This window comes from Protopterus annectens, chromosome 8.part0, assembly GCF_019279795.1.
Source record: "Protopterus annectens isolate FY-2018-M chromosome 8.part0, PAN1.0, whole genome shotgun sequence".
Taxonomy (NCBI): domain Eukaryota; kingdom Metazoa; phylum Chordata; order Ceratodontiformes; family Protopteridae; genus Protopterus; species Protopterus annectens.
In genome coordinates, this window is record NC_056741.1 from 819,183,220 (window position 1) to 819,207,139 (window position 23,920).

Below are 23,920 nucleotides of genomic sequence, written 5' to 3' on the forward strand. Positions count from 1 at the left end.
TTTTTATATATATATATTAATATCCAAAAAGATCAATTCTGTTGTGTGAATAATTATAAGTGAATTCTAAAAACTATGCAGTGGAATATAAACTCAACAGATTCATCTAAAGTTGATAGGGGCCTGTTCCAAATGATAAAGACATCATCCAGAAATCTAAGGTATATATTTCAACAGTGTGAAAATTTGGAAGGAAACAAAATGTTCCTTTCCCAAAACGGTAATAGAACTTTGGCATACATTGGGACACATGCAGTTCCTACTGCCATCTCTTGTGTCTGAGGGTAAGATTCCCCTTTAAACTTAAAAATGCTGTATCTCAATACAATGTCCAGGACCTCAATGTACCTGAACATCAGAAATGGAATCAGCTGTAAGCTCAATAACATTTGTTCAAACCAAAAAACAAAATAAAGATGGTTCACCTCATCGTCACAGCTAGCTCTGAGAATCAGCGTGCAGGCTATACTCGAATAAGGCAAGGCAGAATATAACTCACAAAATATTTATTAAAGCTTACAAGAAGCTTAAAAGTGAATGAATAATACTATATGCTGAACAACAGTATTGCATATAGTATTATTCATTCACTTTTAAGCTTCTTGTAAGCTTTAATAAATATTTTGTGAGTTATAGCCTGCTGAGGTGAACCGTCTTTATTTTGCTTTTTGGTGTGGTTTCCACTGTTTGAAAGATTTGTTCAAACCAATCAATACCAACCAAGTGTGGAATTACAGTAAATGAAACCTTGATGTCCATGGTGACAAACACATCTCCTTAAGAGAAATGTGTATTTCTAATAATTTCCAAAAAGTGTCAAGAGTCCCTTAGTATGTGGAGACTAGAAAGCAATATGTTTTTTCAATTTAGAATCAATAAACTTTGCTAGGGCTTCAGTTTTTGAACCATGTGCTGCAACAATGGGTCTTAAAGGGGGCGGGGTCACTGAGGCTTTTATGAACCTCTGGAATGCCAAAAATAGTTGGCATTCTGGGTTTGTCAGCCTTTAGGTAATGAAACAGATTCCCATCAATTCTTCCCTTCATCAGTGCATTTTCTAATCAAAGGTCAGTTTTGTGATAATATACATTAATTTTGTTTACAGAACATTCATAGGTACCAGGTAAACTGAACAGGTTCAACACACGTGCTGCATAGTCGAAGTGTAATGTCAAAACAACCCCTCCACACTTGTCCGTTTCATAACCTGAGAATGGGATAAATTTGAAGTGACATTTACATTTATCGCCTTCAAAAACAGCCCTAAGGCTCTTTTTACACTGTTTTTCAAACAGGAATAATACTGGATTGGGGGATTGTAGGTAGTGTTCCTCCTTAAGGACTGCATGAATCTACATGGTGGGATGGAACAAACAAAACCTCGCTGACATAGGCGATGGAGTGTTTCTGTAATAGTCATTCCAGCATAGTTAAAAGCCTTACAATTCATTTATTCAGAAACTTGTACAATACTTGGGAATTCAAGTTCTCCATTGACCTAGTCTGCATTCCCTCCCCTTCTTTGGTGGGACAAAATTCTTCATGGGTTGTTGACCAGCCGGGGAGGAAGAATCCCTACCAAGTGAATTGTAAATCTCCTCATCTCTACTTCGCCATCCTGTTCTCTAGAGCTATTGATGTCAAATGATACTGGTTCAAGGGTCAAAAACATGATTGTTAGTGGTACCAAAATTCCCACCAGGATTATTTGCAGGTCTTGGTGCACTACATGGTAACCCAACAGGTGTAGGATATGTTTTCTCATCCTTGTAAGCCTCACGATCAGGCCTCAATTTTTTATGCTTATGACTATTGTTTTGAACAAATGTGTCCACTTCTTTAAACATGAATTTATAATTATGGAAATATTGATCAAGCAACAAGTCCTGAGTAATCAAATTGTTGTAAGCTCAGCATTGACACTGACCAATTGGTTGTCGTCTTTAATAATAAGCTCTGTAAGTTGAAACCCAGTTTTGTCAAACAGTAATATAACGTCCTGGTGTGTGTGTGTGTGTGTGTGTGTGTGTGTGTGTGTGTGTGTGTGTGTGTGTGTGTGTGTGTGTGTGTGTGTGTATCACACTCACACACACAGACACACACACACACACACACACTCAGAAACACATACACACACATATATTGTAGTTACATGGTATCATAAGTATAAAATCTTCACTTTCTTTTATTGAGATTTAGGTTCTTAAAACTAAATAAAACTCGAGTAGTTCACATTTTCTTCTTTTCAGACTCATGTAAACAGACATTTTCTAATCTTTTTCAGAAGAGAAGTAATACATCCTTTCTAGTCCAAAGTTAATAAACGCTCTAATACACATGCTGAGAGACCCAGAAACTGTCACAGGAAACTAAGTTTGTGCTGATATCTTTAATTTATTCATCTGTTCGTGCATTCTCTGATTACCTGATATATGCATTTCAGGCCTATGGGAAGAACCGACGCCTATCCTACATTCTGTGGGTGTTAGGCAATGTAACTTTCCTGCATGATTTACTACTCACACACAGGACAAACAAACACCCTGAGTAAATTGTAGAACTTAATAGTATGTCTTTGAAATGTGGAATGAAACTGAAGCACACTGCAAAAACTCACACAGGTTCATATGTAAGTACTAGGCTAGCTGCCCTTGCAGGCCATTTTAAGCCTAGCCAATTTCCAATTTTTGTGCTTGAAATAGCCTATTCCATTTGGTTAGAGATTGGCTTTACCCATCCCATGGTCAATAATTATATATTACCCCTCATGAGAATAACTGGGATCATGCCATAGGTAATTTGAGGGGACCAATGCATGGGATAAAGCACTTAGGAGCTGCATCTGTCCATCAGTTGTGTAGGGGCAGTCCTGGGGTAAATGTTCTGTTTCCTATCAATAAATCCAAGTTGTGAACTTAATTGATAGTTAATCCTACCTAGAGTGATCTGCAGTTCAACAAATTCATTTTATGAGTCACTAGGTATCTTTCTTGAGGTAATGTGTTCATTGACAAATGTAGAGACACCACCACAGTTGACATTGGACTTGAAGGCACAAAAAGACCAAAACCCTGATATAGAGAGAGTGATTTCTTTACATTTAAAAAAAGTTTCAGTAACTATGTAGATGCGGATGGTTTCCAAATGCAGAAGTGCCGCAAGATCAGGCAGTTTCTACTTTTGGTATTAAGGAGAGCCATCTTAATATAATCTGAGTTTGGGACCTATATGTTAGTTACTTTGGAATGTCCATCAACCGAGTTCTGGCTAAAAAGGCACTAGGGGACAGCAAAGACTTTAGCCATTATGTGAAGACCTTGAAACAAAAGGTGCACAACATACTTAATAAAGCTGGACTGTTGAGCATCTTGTCCCATGCTGACAAATCCTGGATCCACCTAGAATGGTACCGTTTATTTAACCAATTACTGACGCTAATTATCTTTTCCTTGCACCTAGGCTGTATTCAAGGTGAAGGAGGAATTCCAGTTTGGACTAGTGTCTTACCTGCTTTTGTAACATGTCTGTAAAGTTCTGATGGGTCTTTACATATCTCTCCAGGTTCTGCATCTCAAATCAAACACACAAATGCACCACTACATATCATAGTCATATTGTCAAAAGTTAGAGTCCTTAGGGCCCTTGTAATGCCAGAGATTATGGCACCTGAAAGAAAACTCAGTTTCCTTGTCCAGCCTTGAGGAGTGGCCTTAGGTCAACTGGTGCCCTAGGCAAAAGGGCTCCAGGGCGCCCTCCACCACACCACCTGGTGCCCCCATCCTGGTCTACCTATACCAAGTAAACACTGAAAAAGTGCCCCTGCTACAGTGACGCCCTAGGCGGCTGCCTAGTTGGCCTATGCCTAAGGCCGGCTATGAGCCTTGTGAGTGACATCAGCGTGCCTGACAAAAGGGTTTCCTATCACTAAAACATTTTTATTGCTGCTATGGTTCAAAGTAATAGATTCGGACTGTTTTTCTTCAGTGAGACTCTTTATGGGAGATATGTAAGAGGTGAATAAGTGGCCTAATTTTCGCTGAGACTTACTCTTCTTATTTCAAGAAGGCTCTGGAAATGATTGTTTTAGAGACACTTTGGTGCATTTAGAAAAGCATTGTGATGAACGCGTATAAAGCTCACAGGGAAAGTTTATAGTTGGGAGGGAAGCCTCCATATTACATAGATATTTATGCATCTTAAAGATGGAATTATTAGTACTGAGTGTAAGTTCATTACCTGTGAGCCAAAGGCAGTTTATATACTATCTTAGGAGACCTAGTGCTAAAAATCTGGCAACAGAAGTGAAACTAACAAGCAGTCAAAGGAGAAGAACTTCACAATTTGATCATCAGTGCTCACTATGTCAGCATATAAGATGAGACCAAGAGATGCTACCAAAGACAAACTTATTGGCTTGGTGAATACTCTGCATTCAAACTGTAAGGAGTACAGAGGGAGGGCAAATGTGTTTAAATACTAAGGGGAGAGTCTTCACAAAAGTATACTGATGTGCTTAAAAAGTACAGTTGTGTACACTTGCCATAAATGTAGATGTTCGAGTGTATTCACTGTTTCAGTCATCACACTTAGGTTATCTGCCTGCAGGTAGCCCTCAGTCGGCCCGAATACCAGAGACTTAGTATTTCTGCATCAGTTGCTGTTGCTCCGGGACTGATGTCAGGTCATTAGGGGATATAAAAACAGGCAGCCGATGCCATTACATCAGTTTTTCTTGTCCCAAATGTCAGGAGCCCCCCACATAGGGAGCTAAGTTATGGTGGTGAAAAACACCCCCAGTAAAAAGTAAATACTAATACCAATACCCCTGAAAGGGGTTAGTATTAAACATAGAGAGGAGACAGAGAGAGAGAGACAAGGGGGCTGGAGGGAGGGAAACCAGGACTGCAACAGTGAATACATTCGAACATCTACATTTGTGGTAAGTGTACACAACTTTACTATGTTTTTCGTGTTTTACTGTTGCAGTCATCACACTTGGGTAGATTCCTAAAGCTGAGGAAGGGTGTAGGCAGTCAAGAAGAGTTGGGGCTGGCTAGTATGTCTTGCAGGACTGCTGTTGCAAAACCTGCCCTGGATTTGGAAAAGATAGGCCGGTGGTAATGCTTGGTGAAGGTATGTACAGAACTCCAGGTAGCAGCTTCCAGGATGTCCCTGGTAGAGACTCCCCTGAGGAATGCTGTAGAGGTAGAAGTTGCCCTAGTGGAATGTGTTCTGGACCCCCTGAGGGATTGGTTTCCCATTGTGCTTGTAGCAGAAGTGGATCCAGTGTGCTATCCATTTAGAAATTGTTTGCTTAGAAATGGCCTTGCCATCTGCCCCTGGTGCAAAGCTGACTAGTAACTGGTGACATTTCCTGAAGGGCTTAGTCCTATCCAGGTAGAATCTGAGCTGTCTGTGCACATCCAAGGAGTGCAAGATCCTTTCCCCTTTATTTTGAGGATTAGGAAAGAAGGTTGGCAATTGGATAAACTGGTTGAGAGCCCCACTGGACACGACTTTAGGCATAAAGGAAGGGTTAGTTCTAAGGGAAACCATGTCAGCATGGAAAATAATGAAGGGTTCCACAGCCATAAGTGCTTGTAGGCCTGGAATAGCTGCAGAAAAACAGACCAAGTATAGCAAGTGTACCTGACAAAATTTCCTTTCTTTGCGCTTGTATCCAAGTGATGTAAACCTTATATCCAAACACCAGCGTCTCTGTATTGCTTTGAAGTACAAAATATTTATTAAGCAATACCAACTTCAATATTTTTGGTTAATTAAAACAACACAAATAAAACGCTTTCCGTTTCCAAAGGTTTGAAAACATTTTCAAATGGTTTGTACTCCGCCCCTTTCCTTCTATTCACAGTGATCATGACATCACTTCTCCTTAAAGGTATAAGACACCTTAAACACAATGTACTTATACAATGTTCATAGGTTTCATAGGTTCATAGACTGGTACTAAGCTAACTGCCCTTGTGAGCCATTTTAAGCCTAGCCAATTGTCCCTTGTGAGGGTGAAAGAAGAAAGGCAGCTCAGCGTTGTAATGAGCTGAAATGGCAGAGGCATGGATCTTAATGGAGGAGAAGGATAGGCCTCTGTGGAGTAGATCTGCTAAGTAATCCAGGATTAGAGGCAGGGAGGGCAGAGTTGTGTCCTGTCCTTTAGATTGAATCCAGGAGCAGTACCTTTTCGCTTATCGGCATAGGATTTCCTTGTATTGGGTCTTCTGGTCTCAAGGATGACGTCCAGCACCTGCTTGCTTAGGCTGGTTACTTGGGGAGATTTCAAGGAATAAGCCAGGCTGCAGGATTTAGGGTTTGCAGTTGCGGATGCAATATCTGTCCCCCCTGTTGAGAGCAGGTTTGGGTTCTGGTGTAGGTGCCAGGGTGGCACCTGTGACAGGCTGCGCAGGAGTGGGTACCACTGCTGGTGTGGTCAGTCCAGGGCAATCAGAATTGTCCTTAGTCTATCTTGTCTTATCCTGAGTAATACTCTTGGGGGAAAGGCATAGATTGAGAGGTTTACCCACTGTAAGTATAGGGCATCCACTTTCCAGGCCCTGCTGTGAGGTGTCCTGGTGCAGCATTTGCTGAGTTGGTGATTGCAGGGGAGGCAAAGAGATCCACCTCTGGGGTCCCCTATTTCTGAATCAGAAGGTTGAAGGTACTGGGCTGTAATTGCCACTCATGTGGTTGAAGGTACTGGGCTCTAACTGCCACTTGAGTGGGTCTAGGAGATTTCTGCTTAAGTCATCTGCCAGTGAGTTTTGTTGCTTGGCAGGAATTGAGCTTGCAGGTAAACCTGCATGTCTAAGGCCGTGTTCCACAGGGCCATGGCTAGTCTGCAGAGTGGGTAAGAGTGGGTAACCCCTGCTTGTTAATGTACCACATCATTGTGGTGCTGTCTGATTTTATTAGCAGGTGTCCTGAGGAGAGTAGGGATCTGAAGGCTGTCCATGTGTGCCCCCCAGGCATAGTCTGATGCATTTGTGGTTGGAGTCTGGATGGCATGGGGTTGAGTAAAGGGCAGTCCCTTGTTGTAGTTGCATGCTGCTGCCCACCAAAAAACTCTGTTCTTAGGCAGGGTATGATATGAATGACGGTTTCCAGGTCCTGCAAATGTTGGCACCAAAGACTTTTTAAGTACCATTGAAGTTTCCTTGTATGCAGTCTGGCATATGGAATTAGTAGGATGCATGAGGCCATGAACCCTTGGGCTTGCAGGATTTTCCTTGCGGAGAGCTGGGTTCTGGTGGCCATTAGAGTGAAATAGCCTGTCAGATAGGCTTGTTTTTCTTGAGTGAGGTATGCCATCTGGGATGCTGTATCTGAGCTTGCTTCCAGGAATACAATCTTTTGACTGGGGACTAGTTCTGATTTCTTTTCATTGATGGTGTACCCCAGGGAGGTTAGAAGGTTTTTTTACAAATGTCAGGTGCTGCAACAGCAATTCCTGACTGTCTGCCTGAATCAGGCAGTCGTCCAAGTACGGGAAATTTGAATATTTCTCTGTCTGCAGTAAGCAATGGCTGGGGCCAGGCATTTTGTGAATATTCTGTGAGCAGTGAATAAGACAAAGGGAAGTGCAGAGAACTGATAATGCATAGATCCTTCCCTGAAGTGTAGGAATTTCCTGCATGACTCCCTTATAGGGATATGCAGATAGGCTTCTTTTAAGTCTAGGGTGGCTAACCAGGCATCTTTGGCTAGCATAGGTAGAAGCTGCTGCAGGGTGAGCATTTTTAATTTTGCTGTTGAGAAAGGAAAGATCTAGGATTGGGTGCCAAGTACCCTCCTTTCTGGGTACCAGAAAATGTCTGGAATAGAATCCTTGACCTATCTGTTCCACAGGAACAGGTTGAATCGCCCTTATAGATAGCAAGGATTGAACTTGGTTTTGTGCCTCTGCCCATTGGTTTGGAGGGAGGTCTAGGCACCCTGTTGGGGTTGGCAGTGAATGGAAGTAGAATTTGTATCCCTGGGATACAATGTTGAGGACCCATCGGTCTTTGGTGATGGAAATCCAGTTTTTTGCATGAAGGGCAAGTTTCCTCCTAGGGTCACAAGCAGTTGGGCAGAGGTGGGGAGTGCAGTAGAGAAGTCATTGAGAATTCTTTCTGTAAGGGGGTGGCTTAGCACTCCCTGCTTTAGAGGTGGAGGCACTCCATTGCTTAGATCTCTGCATACCCTAAGGCTGTAAGTCTGGGGGGGGGGTCTGTTTCCCCTGGGTCTAGTTTGAGATGGCCTTGAGGGGGCTGGAAAGGACCAGTGTTTTGAATGACAATGCCTACTGAATCTAGGAGGCTGTACTTGCAAAAATTATTTGACTGTCTGCATAGATTTAGCTTTTTCTTCTATCTTTTTAAGAACCTCTTCTGCTTTGGTGCCAAACAGATTGTCCTTGTTCAAAGGAGTGACTAGTAACTTTAATTTGACATGGTCTGGCAAGGTCTGCTCCTTAAGCCTGGCATGCCTTCTCAGTACAGAACCAGTGACTGCTGCCCTGCAAGATGCTTCTAGGGCATCAAAGTCACACTGCAATGTATGCTTGCTGACTTGGCTTGCAGAATGCATAAGCTCTTGCAATTCTTTATTTTCTGCACAGTCTGTAATGGTAGCTGTTTTTTGCTTAATAAGTTCCATAACATGTTGGTATTTCAGCATGTGAAATTGACAATTCAAAGCCCTAATGGCGAGAGATGCAGAGGTACATACTTTCTTACCCCATCTGTTCAAAGCTCTGGAATCCCTGTCCGAAGGGGTGGGATTCTTAGCTGTAGTTGCTTTGATACCTTTAGGCCCCTAGGAGATGATCTCTGGGTCAGCAGTAGGATTTTTGAAAAGGAATTTGTGATCATTAGGTACTCTGTAGTACCTGTCAGGCTTCTTAGGAACAGGGGGTAAAGTATCAGGAGTTAAACTGAATTCCATAAAGACATCATTCACAACATCCAGTACTGGGGGTATTGCGAAAGGCTTATTTTGTGGCAAATCTGGAAATTCTCTGAGTCTCTTTTTGGATTGAGGAAAGTCTTGGCATTCCCAATGGAAATGCTCTCTTAAAGTATGTAGGGTTTCACCCAAAGAAAAGTCCACTGGAGGAGAGGCAGAGGGAATGGATTCCTCTGCATCTGAATCCTCATAAGCAGATAAGGGCATGTCTTCATAATCAGATGCCTCAGATTCATTCGAATCTTGGTCTGTTGAGGCTGCTGGGGACTGGTCTCTTTTCCTCTTAGCAGGGGAAGCCAACCATTTTAAGCATTTGATGTTGTGGCAAGGGAGCAGGTGCATGCACTTGGGTTGGTTTTCTAGGCATAGCACGTACTCTTGGCCTTAGAAACTTGGTAGTTTTAGATAGCACTGAAGACGTGAAAGAAGTCATCGGTTTGTGTCGAACATCGGTAATGCGAAGTGCTTCCTCAGAAGCTGGTGCCTGCTCAGCAGCTCGGACCCATCCAAGGTAGAGACATCCACAGGTTCCATAGTCGAAGAAGAGTCTCGCGGCATACTGGACTCCAAACGGGTCTTGGTAGAGGCCTGCTAATCCACTGAAGTGGGCATCAGGGGCTGCGAAAGCACCTCACTGAGTACCAGCGGACTGGTGACTAGCTTAATGGAAGCATCATTGGCAGCTTTGGACCTGTGCGGTCTGTCTCTGTCTTTATCCTTACATTTTTTCAGAATATTGGTAGATGGATGGCTTACTGAAGCCATTTTGGAATACGGAGATCGAGAATGAAAATATCTGGTGACAAAAAGGGCCCGACGACAGATAGTTTGGGTGTTGAACAAGGCACAAAACCGACAGCAAGGTACGTCGTGGTCTGGGCCTAAACAGGTGATGCAGTGAGAATGAAAATCTTGGTGTGGTATTTGCTTTCCACAGGCAAGACAATTGTTAACTTTTTCTGACATCAGTTAGAGCAAGAAAAAAGGATCCCCAATGGAGTACTTAGCTTTAGAAAACTTCAGGATGATTCAATTTCTAAACAAAAACTCAGGTAGCGGCTGACCAGCACTTGTGCAAACTGCTTCTGCTATGGGATCCTCAGCAAGAAAGACTGATGTAATGGCATCGACTGCCTGTTTTTATACCCCAATGACCTGACATCAGTCCTGGAGCAACAACAATCGACGCAGAAATACTAAGTCTCTGGTATTCGGGCCAGCTGAGGGCTACCTGCAGGCAGATAACCCAAGTGTGATGACTGCAACAGTGAAACATGAAGAACATCCACCAATAAACAAGGAGAATGATGGAATTATGTTGTCAGATTATCACAGGGGGAGGACAACAATGGTTACACTGGGTTTAAGAACACACAACAGCAACTCAGGAATAACTAAACTATCCCCAGCTAAAGGATTATACCATAACACCTGTATCTCATAAGACATACAGGTTTGCCATTCTGTAAACAGTCTTTTGCATATAGTGAGCCCAAAGTCTCATTTCTGACAGTACAGTCAGAGCTTTTCAATAAAATGTGTCCGATTATAAGATATAATGGAATGACTAGTAGTACAAAGCAGAAATCTGAAAAAATATGTTGATATAAATTTTAAAGGAGCAATATTCATGCATTCTACATCATAGCATCTGGCTACCAATAAGAAATCTCAAGTATTTAATTTCACAGGCACCCATTGGGTGTCCCTACAGAAACTTTTCCAAAGGCAGCATGGTTTGTGATCTTACTTGGCCAATTCTAAGCAACAGTAAGGACCTTTGATGATCAAGAACAAACTTATTCTACCATGACTGCTGAAATACTCATATTTCTTGCACTGTCTCCCTCCATCCAGTCCTACTGCTGCCACAACATAAACAAATGACACTTACAAAACTCAGCATACATGCATATATGAGCACAGAAATGCAAAGCTACCGTACTGTTCGGTTGTTAAATGTACTGAGGTCCCTCTGGGCAAGCAGACAACATTAGTGTTGCAGGGTGCATGACACTCTCTCCATGACATGAAAGATACCACATTGGATTCTTACAGATTGTTTACTGCTGACACAGACGTGGCTTTCTGTACTAATTCCTTTAATGTAGCAAGCTGAAGCCTTGCTTTTAAATGGATCATTCACTGCTGAAGTTGGTGAAATTAAGATTCCATATGTCCCTTACCAAGTTGCTTCATGAGTGCCAGAGGTAAGATGATGAAGATGCTGACGATTATGATTAGATAGTTTCCATTAAGATACCAGAACCTGTGAAGGCACACAATATAAGAGAAGAAAAAATGTACAGTTAATCTGTATTGCAAGTACTAATGTGGCCAGACAGTACTTTAGGTCCCTTTCATTAAAAAATAAAAATAAAAACTTCTACCTTCTATTAAATATTCACTTTGCACTAATTACACAATTGGAAGATTACATTTTCTTAACTTAGTATGACTTATTTGTGTTAAGGCCACCATTTTTTTCTTTTAAACCACTTAGTGCCTTTTTTAGGTTTTTTTTTAGTTTTGAAATAATTTTCCTAGGTTAAAATAAAATTGAGTTTCAGAACAGCATTTTGGAAAATGTTATCAATAGCAACAAACAAGGTATGCACATATAAGTGAAGGGATTATGCATTGTTACATGACATACAAACTGTTACTGGAATGCAGTTGCATTTCAGCCTTGTTAAAAAGTATTGGTCATATTCTAAAGAAAGTGTTACATAACACACCTCTGGAGTTGAACATAACTTCCTCACCCTATACAATGCCACATTATACAGTTTTTGAAGCAAAGTGTTGTTTTTGCATTTTATTTTGTTAGTAAGGATGGTCCCTTGAAAACTTTTCTCCGAGCTGAAAATACCTGCCATGACATCATGAAACACTGAACGTATAATGCCACACTACCTAAATTAATGTATGAATTACTGTATTTACAAGTTAATAAATCAGAAGTAGTAGTTTCTTTCTTCCCAGAAGGGCAAGTTTTCAACTAGTTCTTCCAGATGAAACACCTCACATTGAAAATTAACACATGATTATGTAGCAGTGAAACCATTATGTAAATAAGACTTCTAAAAAGGTAAGCTATATTTTATTTTAGTTACCCACAATACCTTGCAGATGCATGTAAATCTTTGGTCAGTACCTAACAAGACATCATAGTTATAGACAAAAACTAAGTTAACAGTAAAACAAAAAAGCCAGCCACACACTGTAATCTTTACTTTTTACAAAAACACTTGCAACTTTATCATGAGAGACATGACAGGAAAATAAATTAATTGTAAACCAAAGATGCTTCCAAACATGGCTGATACACTTTAAGTAGGAAAGGACTTGTAAGTGGAGCATTTTGGTGCAATTTGCTTAGAAGCAGAGGAGAACATCAATGACTGCAACTGTCCATACCATTCTTTTATTATATTTTTACACTTTTCCAGGACTGAAACACTTTCCTTGCCGTCCCTTTTTACAGCCTTTATGACCCCAGCTAATTTCATTCTTGGTTGATGCATTACCTGTTCTTATAAGTACCTTGCATGGATGTTTCCTTGTATAAAACACTACAGGCCCATAAAATCATAAAATTAGACACAATAAATATGCTGAGCTTTAGTTCAGTGATGTCACACACAGCAGCTTAGTTCATTTAGCAGAATGGTATGTTCTGTTTCTGAGTATGTAAGTAACTTATTTGTTTGTCTGTTTTTGTATGGAAGTTATAGTCTCTGACACTGAATGGCAGGCTGTGATACTGGTTTCCTGACTCTGTGCACATCACAGAGTACCTACCGCCTGCTCTTTAGCTACCATCTGTTTGAAAATACATGGAATGGCTGAATGTTTGTGAAACATTTGCAGATTTTAAGATTTGTTCAAGATTTTACCATCTGAAGTGTGAGCCATACAAATTTAAACCAAACAGGTAAAAAGTATTACAGGCAGTATTCCTACATTCAAAAGTGGACATCCATATAAATTACTTCTCAGGCTATAACAGAAGTTTCTTCTGAATTAATCTCCTGATAAAGGCACAGTACTAAATGATATCACAAAAAAAATCAGTTGTCTTACTACTAAAACTATATTCATTAGCAATCTTAAATCTAGACAACATTGTTCATGCCTTTACTCTTAAGAGAAACTGCAAAATATCCTTAAAACTGCAGCTAAACCAGATAATAATCACAAAAATTATACATTTTATTCTGGTTACCATGCTCCTTTAACATACAAAAATATATGGTGATTATTAGACAGTGTTAATATGCTTGATATAGTCTTACATTCTCATTCTTTATATTTACTGAGTCTCAGGCTGTCAGAAAGGCATTTTTTATTTTGTGAGTACGATAATAAAAAAATATCATTCTTTCCAGCAGAACTTACCAGAATGTTCAACATAGGGGCAGTACTAGGCAAGCGATGACAGCGACCATAAGATGCCTAACCATATACACCTTTAAGTAGATACACGTAAATATTCTTACCATCCTTATTAAGCAGTATTTTGATTGACCTGTAGTGGCAGCTTTTTTCATAGACTAGAAATAAGATTAAGTTTAGTGTAGTAGTTTGTGTTAGAAACCTATCATTCTAGTGAATGTGGTTTATTTGTTAGCATAGCTTTAGGTCTTAAGTGCAGGTATTTGTAGAGCCATGGTTTTCTGAAGAAATAAATGGTTAAATAGGACTGTTTTTTTATATCTCAAAAATTTGACACAGGTTACCTTAAAGCAGCCAGTAGCCTATTGAGTATAAGAACAGTTGTGCTAATCTTTCAATGTTCATAGGTGAGTACTACGGTAGCTGCTTTTGATGGACTTTTTAAGCCTAGACAGTCTCTCTTTTGGTGCTGAAATTAACATATCAACTACTATAAATACTATAAGTTAGTTAAAATAATTAACACTTTACTTATGTTGGTTAGAAATCTTTTGGCACCTTTCCAGTTGAGTGATAAGTGTGGATTTGTACATAAAAAGTAGTCATTGTGTTTGATAATGGGTCTGATAAGGAAAGAGTGCAGTGACAGGATGATTTCTTTGGACTTTGAAGATATTTTCATGGAAATTAACTGATGTAGACAGAATGATTTCTCGGGTATGGGGGAAATATGATTATCAAATGAGGGCGAGTTGTAGACATAAGTACCCAAATCTCTTATGACTATGTCTGTCTGAAAAGGAGTGCCATATATATAATATATGGTGTGGGCACAGCTTTTATGCACTATTCTATACTTTTTTACATTTAGCTTGAGACTATTTTTGGCATACCACATTTATGTATATTGCAACCATTTGTGGAGATTGAATATGAGCAGATAACAGTAGCCAGCCTACAGTCATCAGTACACTTGGTCAGCCACAGTTCTGGGATATTGGTTTGGATGTCTACAAGATAAATGCCAAATAGGAGAGGGCCCAGCACTGATGCCTATGGTTTCCTACTAGCTGCAATTTCACATTCAGAGATGGCACCAGCAACTTTCACAACCTCCGATATGTTAGATAAAAACATTTGCAATTTAACTGACTATGTAGAGGTTTACCTTAAGTTTGCCCAATATTTCAAAAATAATAGCATGGGGAATAGTGTCAGAAGCCTTGCCCATGTTTAGATTAGCAACTTGCACATAGTGACCACTATGTGCAACTTATGTAACTTTTTCAAAGAAGTTTATTAGGTTCAGGTGACAAAATTAAACTGGCTAGAATCTAGATCATTTAAGTTGCTTGTATCTGCATAAAAAGTTATTCTGAGATATATTATACGGCTCTACATATAAGGCTGGTGAAGTTGTTTGCGAAATAATTACTCAGGTCTGTAGAGAGGATTCCCTTGTAGAGAGGAATCACACTGGCTGTTCTACAGGCATCAAGTGCAAATGTAAGAAATTGTCTGAGGTTGAAAAATTTAAGCAGATGTTCAGATGAAACATACTTGGCACTGATGAGAATGCAGCCAGGTATGTTGTCTTTTCAAGGAAACATGTTTTAGCCTTTGACAGGGATTCTAAGACTTGTTCTAAAGGGATTTTCAGGGATAGTTGCGGCAACAGTGTGAGAAGGTGGGATCGAGTTAGTAATGAATATGGTGATATTCTTGGGACTGGAATGTGATCTTATGGATGAGCTCAGTGCATTGTTGGACATTATTTCTTAATTCCCTTACATAAATTAAAAAGGATTTGTAATTTTCTTTGGTATCTGTAGCAACCTTAAGCTCATACTCTGCTTTACATTTTCTAATAGTGCCCTTAAGTTTCCTGCTGATATGTTTCACTGTAACCTTAAGGAAAGTGAATGGAGTTTTCTTCCAAATTTTCTTTACTTTCATTTGTTTGTTATCCAGTTTATTAATATGGAAGTTTCACCAGAGAGGATAATTCCTCAATTTTCCATTATATCTAGGGTAGAAGGGTACTGACATTTTCTCTATGCAACTGTTTAGGTGTTGGTAAAAGTTGGAAGTGAATTTGGCAGTCCTCTGAGTTGGGCCATTAGCAGAGGGTCTGCTGGGAATTTTGCATAGGTGTTCTGCAAGCAGATGTAGCTCTGTCCTGGAAAAGTCCCTAAATATGGCCTCCCTTAGTGATTGGGTGGTACTACTAGGACTGATATAGAAGATGACTGATTTATGGTGAGGTTTAACCATAAGGATAAGCAGATGTGGGCTGGAGTACAAACTGGAGTTAGACTGGTAAGGACCATGTCAAGGATATTAGAATCTCTAGTGTTTAGATTTACAATTTGTGCCAGTGCCTTCATAATAACAACGTCTAGGAAATGGTGAACATATCCATTTTTTAGAGCTGTAAGTGTCCAGCCAATGCTTGGGTAATTCGAGTCCCTAGCAAGAAAGTATATGGTTTATTTAATCCCTCAATGATTTTAATGCAATTTCCATGATTGTTTGGATAAAAGGTAATTTCCATCATATCTAAGGACATTAATGGCGATCTGTAGCTAGCAATGCAGTAATACTTGGACTTATTAAGGGTGATTTGGATATCCACGACCTCCAACATGGGATCATGGGTAATTTGATGTGAGGGATGGTAAAATGACAAATACAGATACTCCCCCACAGTTATCAAAGGATCTGAAAGTATGATACATGCTAAAGCTTGGTAAAGATGGAGTGCGTCATCACACTGAAGCTATACCCCAGGAACTAGACAAATATGAATGTGTACAAGTTGCAGAAGGGCCTCGGGGTTTTGCATTTGTCTAGTTAGCTTCCTAGCATTGAGTACAGCCGCCATCATGTTGCTTGAATTTGAGTTTGCTGTGTAGGAATGTCCATTATGGAGATTATGGCAGAAGCAAAGGCTGTAGCCTATATGCTGAAGCCAGTTGTAAGAGGTGTAAGCCACCTCTAGAGGAAGTCTTATCTGCAGTTTCCTCCCAGGCTGATGTATGCTGATAAAATGAACTACTTATCCAATTGTTAAAGCCAGTTGTGTTGCCTTGGTGTTTAGGCATTCTTGCTGAAGGCAAGATACTGCTCAAAATGAGTGTCTTTCCTGGGCCTCAGGCCATTTGCTCCTGCATGGGCCCACCACTAGGTCATAGCTGCATTTGTTTGGTTTAAGACAGCTTACAGCCCTTATGAGATTCAGGATCCTGGCATTGGTTAAGAAACTTAGTCACCTTGTTTTTTCCAGTCTGAAAAGTATGGAGTCTGTAAGCTTAACTATTGAGTCTATGACTAAAACATTTCTGTGTATGGAAGCAGAACTATGGGTCCTATAGGTGTAGGCCTACATTCCTGGTGACTCTTCAGTAAGCTGTGTGGATTTACAGTGTGTATAAAAGGAAAAGGAGTAGGTATTGCCTTGTGGACAAGACCCTGGGATCTTTTACTGTGTGTTTTAAGACGTTTTGGCAATTTCTTCTTTATAGTCTAAGCACAAGCTATGCGCCTAGTTGTGTACTTTTATTGATGTGGTGTTGTGGAGGTATGATGCTTACTGACATTGGACTAATGAATGATCTGCCTCCGTGTTTCTTAAATATATACATCTGTCACGGGTTGCTTTATCAATGAGTAGAGACAGTGAATGGTTGGTAAACATGAGGCAGTTGTACACTACTTTGGAACAAATAATGGAATTCGATAAGCAACATATGGGGTGAGAACCGACTTTTGAGCCATTCTGCCAAAGGCTAGAGAACTAGAGCTGGTCATATTATCTGGGGTTGGAGGGAGACTACCATAGTAGACTCTGAAGATATATGGATGAAGTATTTAGGGTGATACTCTGAAGTTAGTTTACACTGTAGCTAATTTAGAAGTGTAACAGAGTTAGGTATGCCACAAGTGCCACTACCTGGCTATTACTATTGCCAGCCTCACAGCAGCTACACGAATCTAGGAATACATGCCCCTTTTCTCATTTTCTCATCAGAAGTAAAACAGCAGCACTAATGTCAGGCTGGTTTCTGAGAAATGGGCCACAGGCTATTTGGTGATTAGCTGTCTTGTTCCAGACAGGGCAGGGGTCTGTAGTCTGTCATACTGGTCTACTTGCACATGCCTTGGATAGCATGTACAGCAACTCCAAGCTGCACAATGGTTCAAAATTAAAACTGAAATGGATTCTACCAAACCAGCAACCAGAATAATCAGGGAAGACATCAACACACACTGTCCAGTTAGAGACATGAGATTTAACACTGGTGACAGTCCTTTGTAAGTGAATGATTGGGTTCACTCTCTCCAGTCAATTCAGCAATTTTCTTTGCATGTCTACTCAGAGGCTCATAGTTCATGGCATCACACGCCGGATATAAATTCATGCCTTGTACCTGAGCCCATTGCTATGACCAAATTATTTTCTGCTGCTATCACAGTTCAAATCTCAAACCTGACCCACATCTGTGTCATTGTGTGAAACAGATGTCCGTGTGTCCATCAAATAATGTGATAAGATACTGACACTGCCTCTACTGTCTGGTAGAGGGGCACGATGTAAAATGATGCTATAAGAATGACATTTTCAAGCCAGTACCCTCTCCACCCCGAATCAAATACTGTACTTCTGTTGCTTGGCGGGAGGAGTGTAATGTGAAGGGCTGCCATAACGGCCAGCTGTTCAGCCAAGTCATCTACACACAACATAGGAATAAACTCTTGGCCTACCTCACTACCAGAAGGAATGTGACAGTTAGCTGAGGGGAACAAGATAAACTAGCATGATGAAAAATACTAAGTTAGTGAAAGTTCCAACAATAAAAAATGCAACATGAGATAGCTAACCACTTCTAGAGGTTAACTTTAGTACAGTGGCCTCTGTTCCTGGTTTTGGGAGAATAGAAGGGGGTTGGCGGTTAGTAGACATAAGGATGTAAGCTATAACAAATGTGTCCCTATTGTATCAGTTGATGTACAAATGCATCTTCTATGGTAGTTTTCTGAATACACTCCTGCCATCTGTGCTTAGATGCCCCTTCCATACAACTTCAGCTGTTGGAGTTCCTTGTAAACTGGTCAAGCATGTGCTTGCATATAACTTATACACAGAGTATGTAACAGATATTTAGGTTTTTTTTTTTTTATCTGCAGAAAGTGTGGCTGCTCACTGCGTTTTGGGATGAACTAGTGGACTCACAAGGTATGGGTACACTTTAAGTCAGTGTCTGACATCACGGAGTTCAGCAATCATCATGCAAATCAAGGTCTCGGCAATCAGACCACTCTTTTTCTTCATTTCAGCTCAAGCTGAATAATGGTTTGGACATATGGAATTTGCAGTTTTTGAAGCTGGCGGGCTGTTGTATCCTGTGCAAGATACAATCCATATAGCTAAGGCTTTTGCTGCATTGATCATTACAACATCTACTACAAGATTCTTCAGGGCTTATTGTTAAGCCTTATGTTAACATTTTGTTTATGTGATAATGTAACTAGTTTTTCTGTTCTCAGTGTTCCCTGTACTTCACCCTGATGAGGATCTGTGGTCACTGGGAAATACCATAAGTAAGAAATATAATTTAAATGCACATGAATGCTGCATGCTTACAGATCCTCCAGAGAACAGTGGCAACATATCTTTATCTGAGCTGTTGTATTCATTCAGACATGAAAAGTCATGGGACTTGAAAAAGAAAATGTCAGCCTGACCTTCCAGTTTGTTCAGTTTTTTCAGTGACCTAACTACACTGTCAATTTTTAATTTATGTTGAATGTATTAATTGTACACTAGGGGGCAAACAGGCCACTTTTCTCAGTGCCATTTTACTTTAGTGTTGCTTGTTTTATTGCTGCACCTATGTATACAACCTTTCTTTTTCTGGATGTGAGTTGTTATTTTTGATTTGTAATGCAGCATAGTGGTACACTAATGTGCAAAACAGATCAGATTTGTCAACTGTCATTTTGCTTTGTTGCTTGTTCTTTTATCACTGTGGATTATAAATTTAACTTTACCTTTTTTGGAACTGAGCTGCTACTGTGGATTTATAAGGCAATATGATAACATTGTAGCATAGCTTAGTTCTTGCAGTAAGGATGAAAAGGACTGTATCTAAAAACTCAGTAGCAAATTACAGGATAAGGCAGCACTTTGGTTTAAGTAAAGAAATGTAGATATTCACTCTGCTTTTTAACTGTATAGACACTAGCAGTAAAATAATTATGTATGATTTGCCCTTATACAGAATTTCCTTAGTTTTGTATGTACTTCTCAGTGCAGATGTGGTGTATATCATTTACACTGTTTCAGCAAGTTAGTAATTGTATCACATGCTTTCAGAATCAGATAGGCTTGTTAAGTAACACTAGGAAACCACCATCTTAAAGGGCATCTACAGTCCAGTCACTCTTCTTCCTCCCAGAATGCATTATTTTTCATTTCTACAGAATGGTCCCTATTCTTACACCGCCATATATTTAAAAAAAGAAAAAAAAAAAACCTTCAGTAGCATTTCTGTGTTGTTGAATTTCTTTTCTCCCTTGGTCTTGTATTATGCTTACCATCTTTGAGGCTTCTGGCCTAGAAAAAGACCACATAAGTAGGGTGTTTGTAAACTTTCAGCCTCATTTTCTCACTGGGACCATAAATCTGTGGAATTCTAGGGAATTCACTGCCTTTTACTATATAATATCTGAGTGAAGAAACCTGATAACAGTGACATAAAGGGAGAAGAAAATTTCATAATGGTGTGTAAAAGTATGAAAAATAACACAAACCTAACAGTGTCACTGGAAGAAAGGAAGATTCACTCAACAGAAGTATATAGCTATTCAAAGTAAACAGAGTTATTGCATAAAAGAGTAAGAATTTATAATCTCATTGCATTTTGGAGAAAAGGAATGTTTACTCCCTATAAAAAAAAATTGGGTCTATATCACTTTGTCAAATGACAGATCATCGTATTGCCATTCGTCGAACCCCTAATTATTGAAACTGCTAATTGCCAAATGGAATTTTCAGCTAAACGTATCCTAGGGTAAACCAAAGATAGGCCAACTTTGCAACTGTAAAGAAAATTATAAAATTTAAAACCTACCCAGGTGGGAGGGGGGTTCTCACCCTGCATCCCCCCAACTAAATATACCAACTCCGAGACTGCACTACAGTGGGGAAAAGGGCAAATTCCAGATGGTGGCCAACTGTTGGTTTGCCCTAGGAAAAATTTCACTGAAAACTCTTTCGGCGATTAGCAGCTTTAATAATTAAGGGTTCAACAAATGGTGGTTTGATGATCTGCCATTCGACAAAGTAATATGTTGTTGTTGTCTTTCGGCTTTTCCCGGTTAGGGGTCGCCACAGCGGAACTCCGGTCCACTAATGATTGGCAGTAGATTTTCACGGTGCCGAGTTACCAGCTCGACGTCCAACCTTCAACGAAGGCACGCCCATTCACGCATGTCTTTCGGAATGCCACTTGACCTGCGGGGAGGACATGCAGACTCCACACAGAAGGCACTCCCCACACACTAGCTGAGAATCGAATGGGAGAACTTCTTGCTGTGAGGCAACAACGCTACCGCTGTACCACTGCGGATTCGACAAAAAATCATGTTGGTATGTCAGGCTACATCAGTTCATTTTGGGCAAGAGAAAAAAAAAGCTAAATACTTTCTTATAGTGCTTCTGGGAAATTAGTATACCAGAGAACACTAAGATAAGATAAAATATGCAGGTTTTGTTTTTTCATATTTTGAACATGGCTGTCCTTTAACAGGTGACATGCTGCTCATCTTCATTTTCCCTTACATAGTTATGACAGTATATGCATTTTTTTTACTGTCCCAGGCAAGAATATAAAAGAGAAGTTGCAAAGTTCATCATTAATTATTAGTGTGCTAAAATTACTTGCAGAGATGATTGGGAGCACATACTGTTATAGCAGATGGTTGAACTACAATAAGCTAACTTATATCAATGCTACGCTAAATTTCAGGTTTCCAAACTTTCATGGCTTTCTTCTCATTAAAAGCAAATTAGATCACAAGTGTATGTAAAGCCCAACTTTTCCTTATCCCAGCATGTAACTTTCTCTTGAAAAAACTAACACTATATTGTAAAATTTAACACTAACTTAGCTGTTTCTCCAAGTGGTTGGCTATGACATTTTTATAATATTCAGCCTCTTCCATATACCATGTTAGTTTTACATTGTCTTACGATTACTTTTTTGAAATTTGTCTCAATGATTCCCATACTTTATGGCTCACTGTATTTCAGACTTTTGGACCAGCACAGCAAGGATTATGTAACCCTGCCTTCTTTATAGCCCTTTGCCATAGAAAGTAGTGTCTCTCTGTGATATTTGTTGGCTTAAACTGCATAGAAACTGCTGCTGGATAGAGACAAGCCAGATCCGTTAGTACAATTTATCAGCCCGGGATAATTGAGCAGCTCAATATGAAAAACACAAAACTGGACACAGCCAGCTGGCTGAATGACTATGGAAGAGATCCCATGATTAGAAAAATCATATTTCATTTAAAAACAACTAATCAGGCACTATGTGTAGCCACATTTAGCAAGAGCCTATCCTGTCTGTTCTTTACCATGTCTTTTGGGGGCTATGAAATGCAAGCCTTATTTTTTTGTTAAAGCTCATAGTAAGTCCCCAATCCTTGAATAACTTGTGTATCTTAAGATTCCCACAGCCTCTGTTTGCTTACTATATGACCATGAGCAAGTCACTTCATCGAATAGTTCTCTCTGGATGAGCCAAATATGGGTCCATGTGGGGCTCTACCATGGTTAAATTCATTTATTATTTTACTTTTATTTCTAATTAATATATAGCCAGATAATCAGCATAAACAATGTGATCTAAGTTTGAAATGCGTAAATGAATGCATTGATAAAGGCTATAACAGAAGTTGTTCCAGAAAAAAAAAAAAAATCCCTGAGGCACAGCAGTGAAAACAGTGAATGGTTGTGAGAAGGTAATGTTAATCAGCACCTTGCATGCATGACGCCATATTAATGATAAACAGTTTCACCTCAGTTTCTTTAATACTGTATGTCCAATATGCTCTGAAAGAAGTTTGTATTATTGCCAAGAATCACATGGTCTAAAGAAGTCAGTGTACTCTAGGCGACCTTCCAGCTTCCATTATTTCTAAGGAAGTTCTAGGTAAGTGACTGTAGAGCAGTTAGTGTAGCCTGGTATTTCCAAAAGCTATGTTAGGGCTTTGTAAAAAAACCAACTATGTGTGAGGAAGACTTTAGCTGAGTTGGTACTGCTTTTTCCCAGTATATAAGAAAATGGTGAGAAATGTGAGAAGGGTATGTATGAGGCCCATGTTTGGATAGCAGAATCACTCCAGATGGTTTCCAAACATCTGTAGAGCACCCACAGTATCAAGAAGTGATAATTAATTATGTGTTGTGAGGGTATGGTGACAAAAGTATCACATGCCTTCATGAATATCATATAAAGTTGATCAGACCTATCCAAACTAAAGTTCAGTACCTTTTTAGCCATCTACCAATTTCTATAAGTGAAGCATGTTGAAATTAAGAGGTAAGCATAAAGAACATATACATATCCACTAGTGTACTGTGAATCATCCTATATAGTGGACAAAATGGGTGTCAGGCAGAAGTGTGATTCTGTAACCCTCTTAAATGTGATCACAAAAGTGTGATCACTTTTATACAACAACATTGAGATGGCAGTATATCATAGGATTATAGGTTAGTACTGGGCTAACTGCCCTTCTGGTTATTTTAAGCCTAGCCACTTATTCCATGTGAGAAACAAACCTTACACCTTGTGTCTGTAAAGGAAACATCTTAATCATTATGTGAAATTACCATACCTTGCCAATCCTCAACCCTAATATCAAAGAATTTCTCTTATGCTGAAGCACAGCAACCTATAAAATATAAGTAGAAAGGGTATGAGTAATGCAAGGGGTGGGGATGGGGGGGTAAAGATCCCCTACAACAATACTTAGAAAATGCTGTCATGGGCACTGGGAGTATGGTTTCATGATCTGCACCAGTGATACTAGCACGCGAGTGACAGGGGCTAGGGTCCTTCAATCGATTGCCCCACAAAGTTTGTAGAAAATATGCACTAATTCCTTGGCTTTGAGTCCACACTGATCACATATACAGGATTCAGCACTGAAACATGCACAGGTTTCCCAGGTCCTTCTCCGACTTCCATCAGAATTCAGTGCTTTACCACATTACCTACAGTAACTGTAATGTAAAAACACTACTGCATTCATGCACACATGCAGAATAATTTCTTCCCTCTCCTTTGCATGCCTGCATAAATGGTACGTTGGGCAGGGAAAGTGGAGTGGGTCAGTATGCAGCATCACATACATTGGCCTTGCATGCCAGAGAGGATTTCTTGGTGTGTCCTGTCTGAACAGAGATGGCAACATCATGCCATTACCACATGTGATGTCAGTTGTTTCCAGTCCCCTCCCTCCAACACCAGAGGCTGCAATTTTACTG

At 39.9% G+C, this 23,920-nt stretch overlaps 1 protein-coding gene across 2 annotated transcripts in view; it reads right to left on the reverse strand.

Moving 5' to 3' along the window:
* SLC38A5 (solute carrier family 38 member 5) overlaps positions 1 to 23,920 on the reverse strand; it is a 776,684-nt gene that overhangs the window by 290,269 nt on the left and 462,495 nt on the right. For both annotated transcript variants that reach the window (XM_044080289.1, XM_044080288.1), the window contains one exon: positions 11,148 to 11,230. In XM_044080289.1, the coding sequence (XP_043936224.1) occupies positions 11,148 to 11,230 (83 nt within the window). The remainder of the gene's footprint in view (positions 1 to 11,147; positions 11,231 to 23,920) is intronic.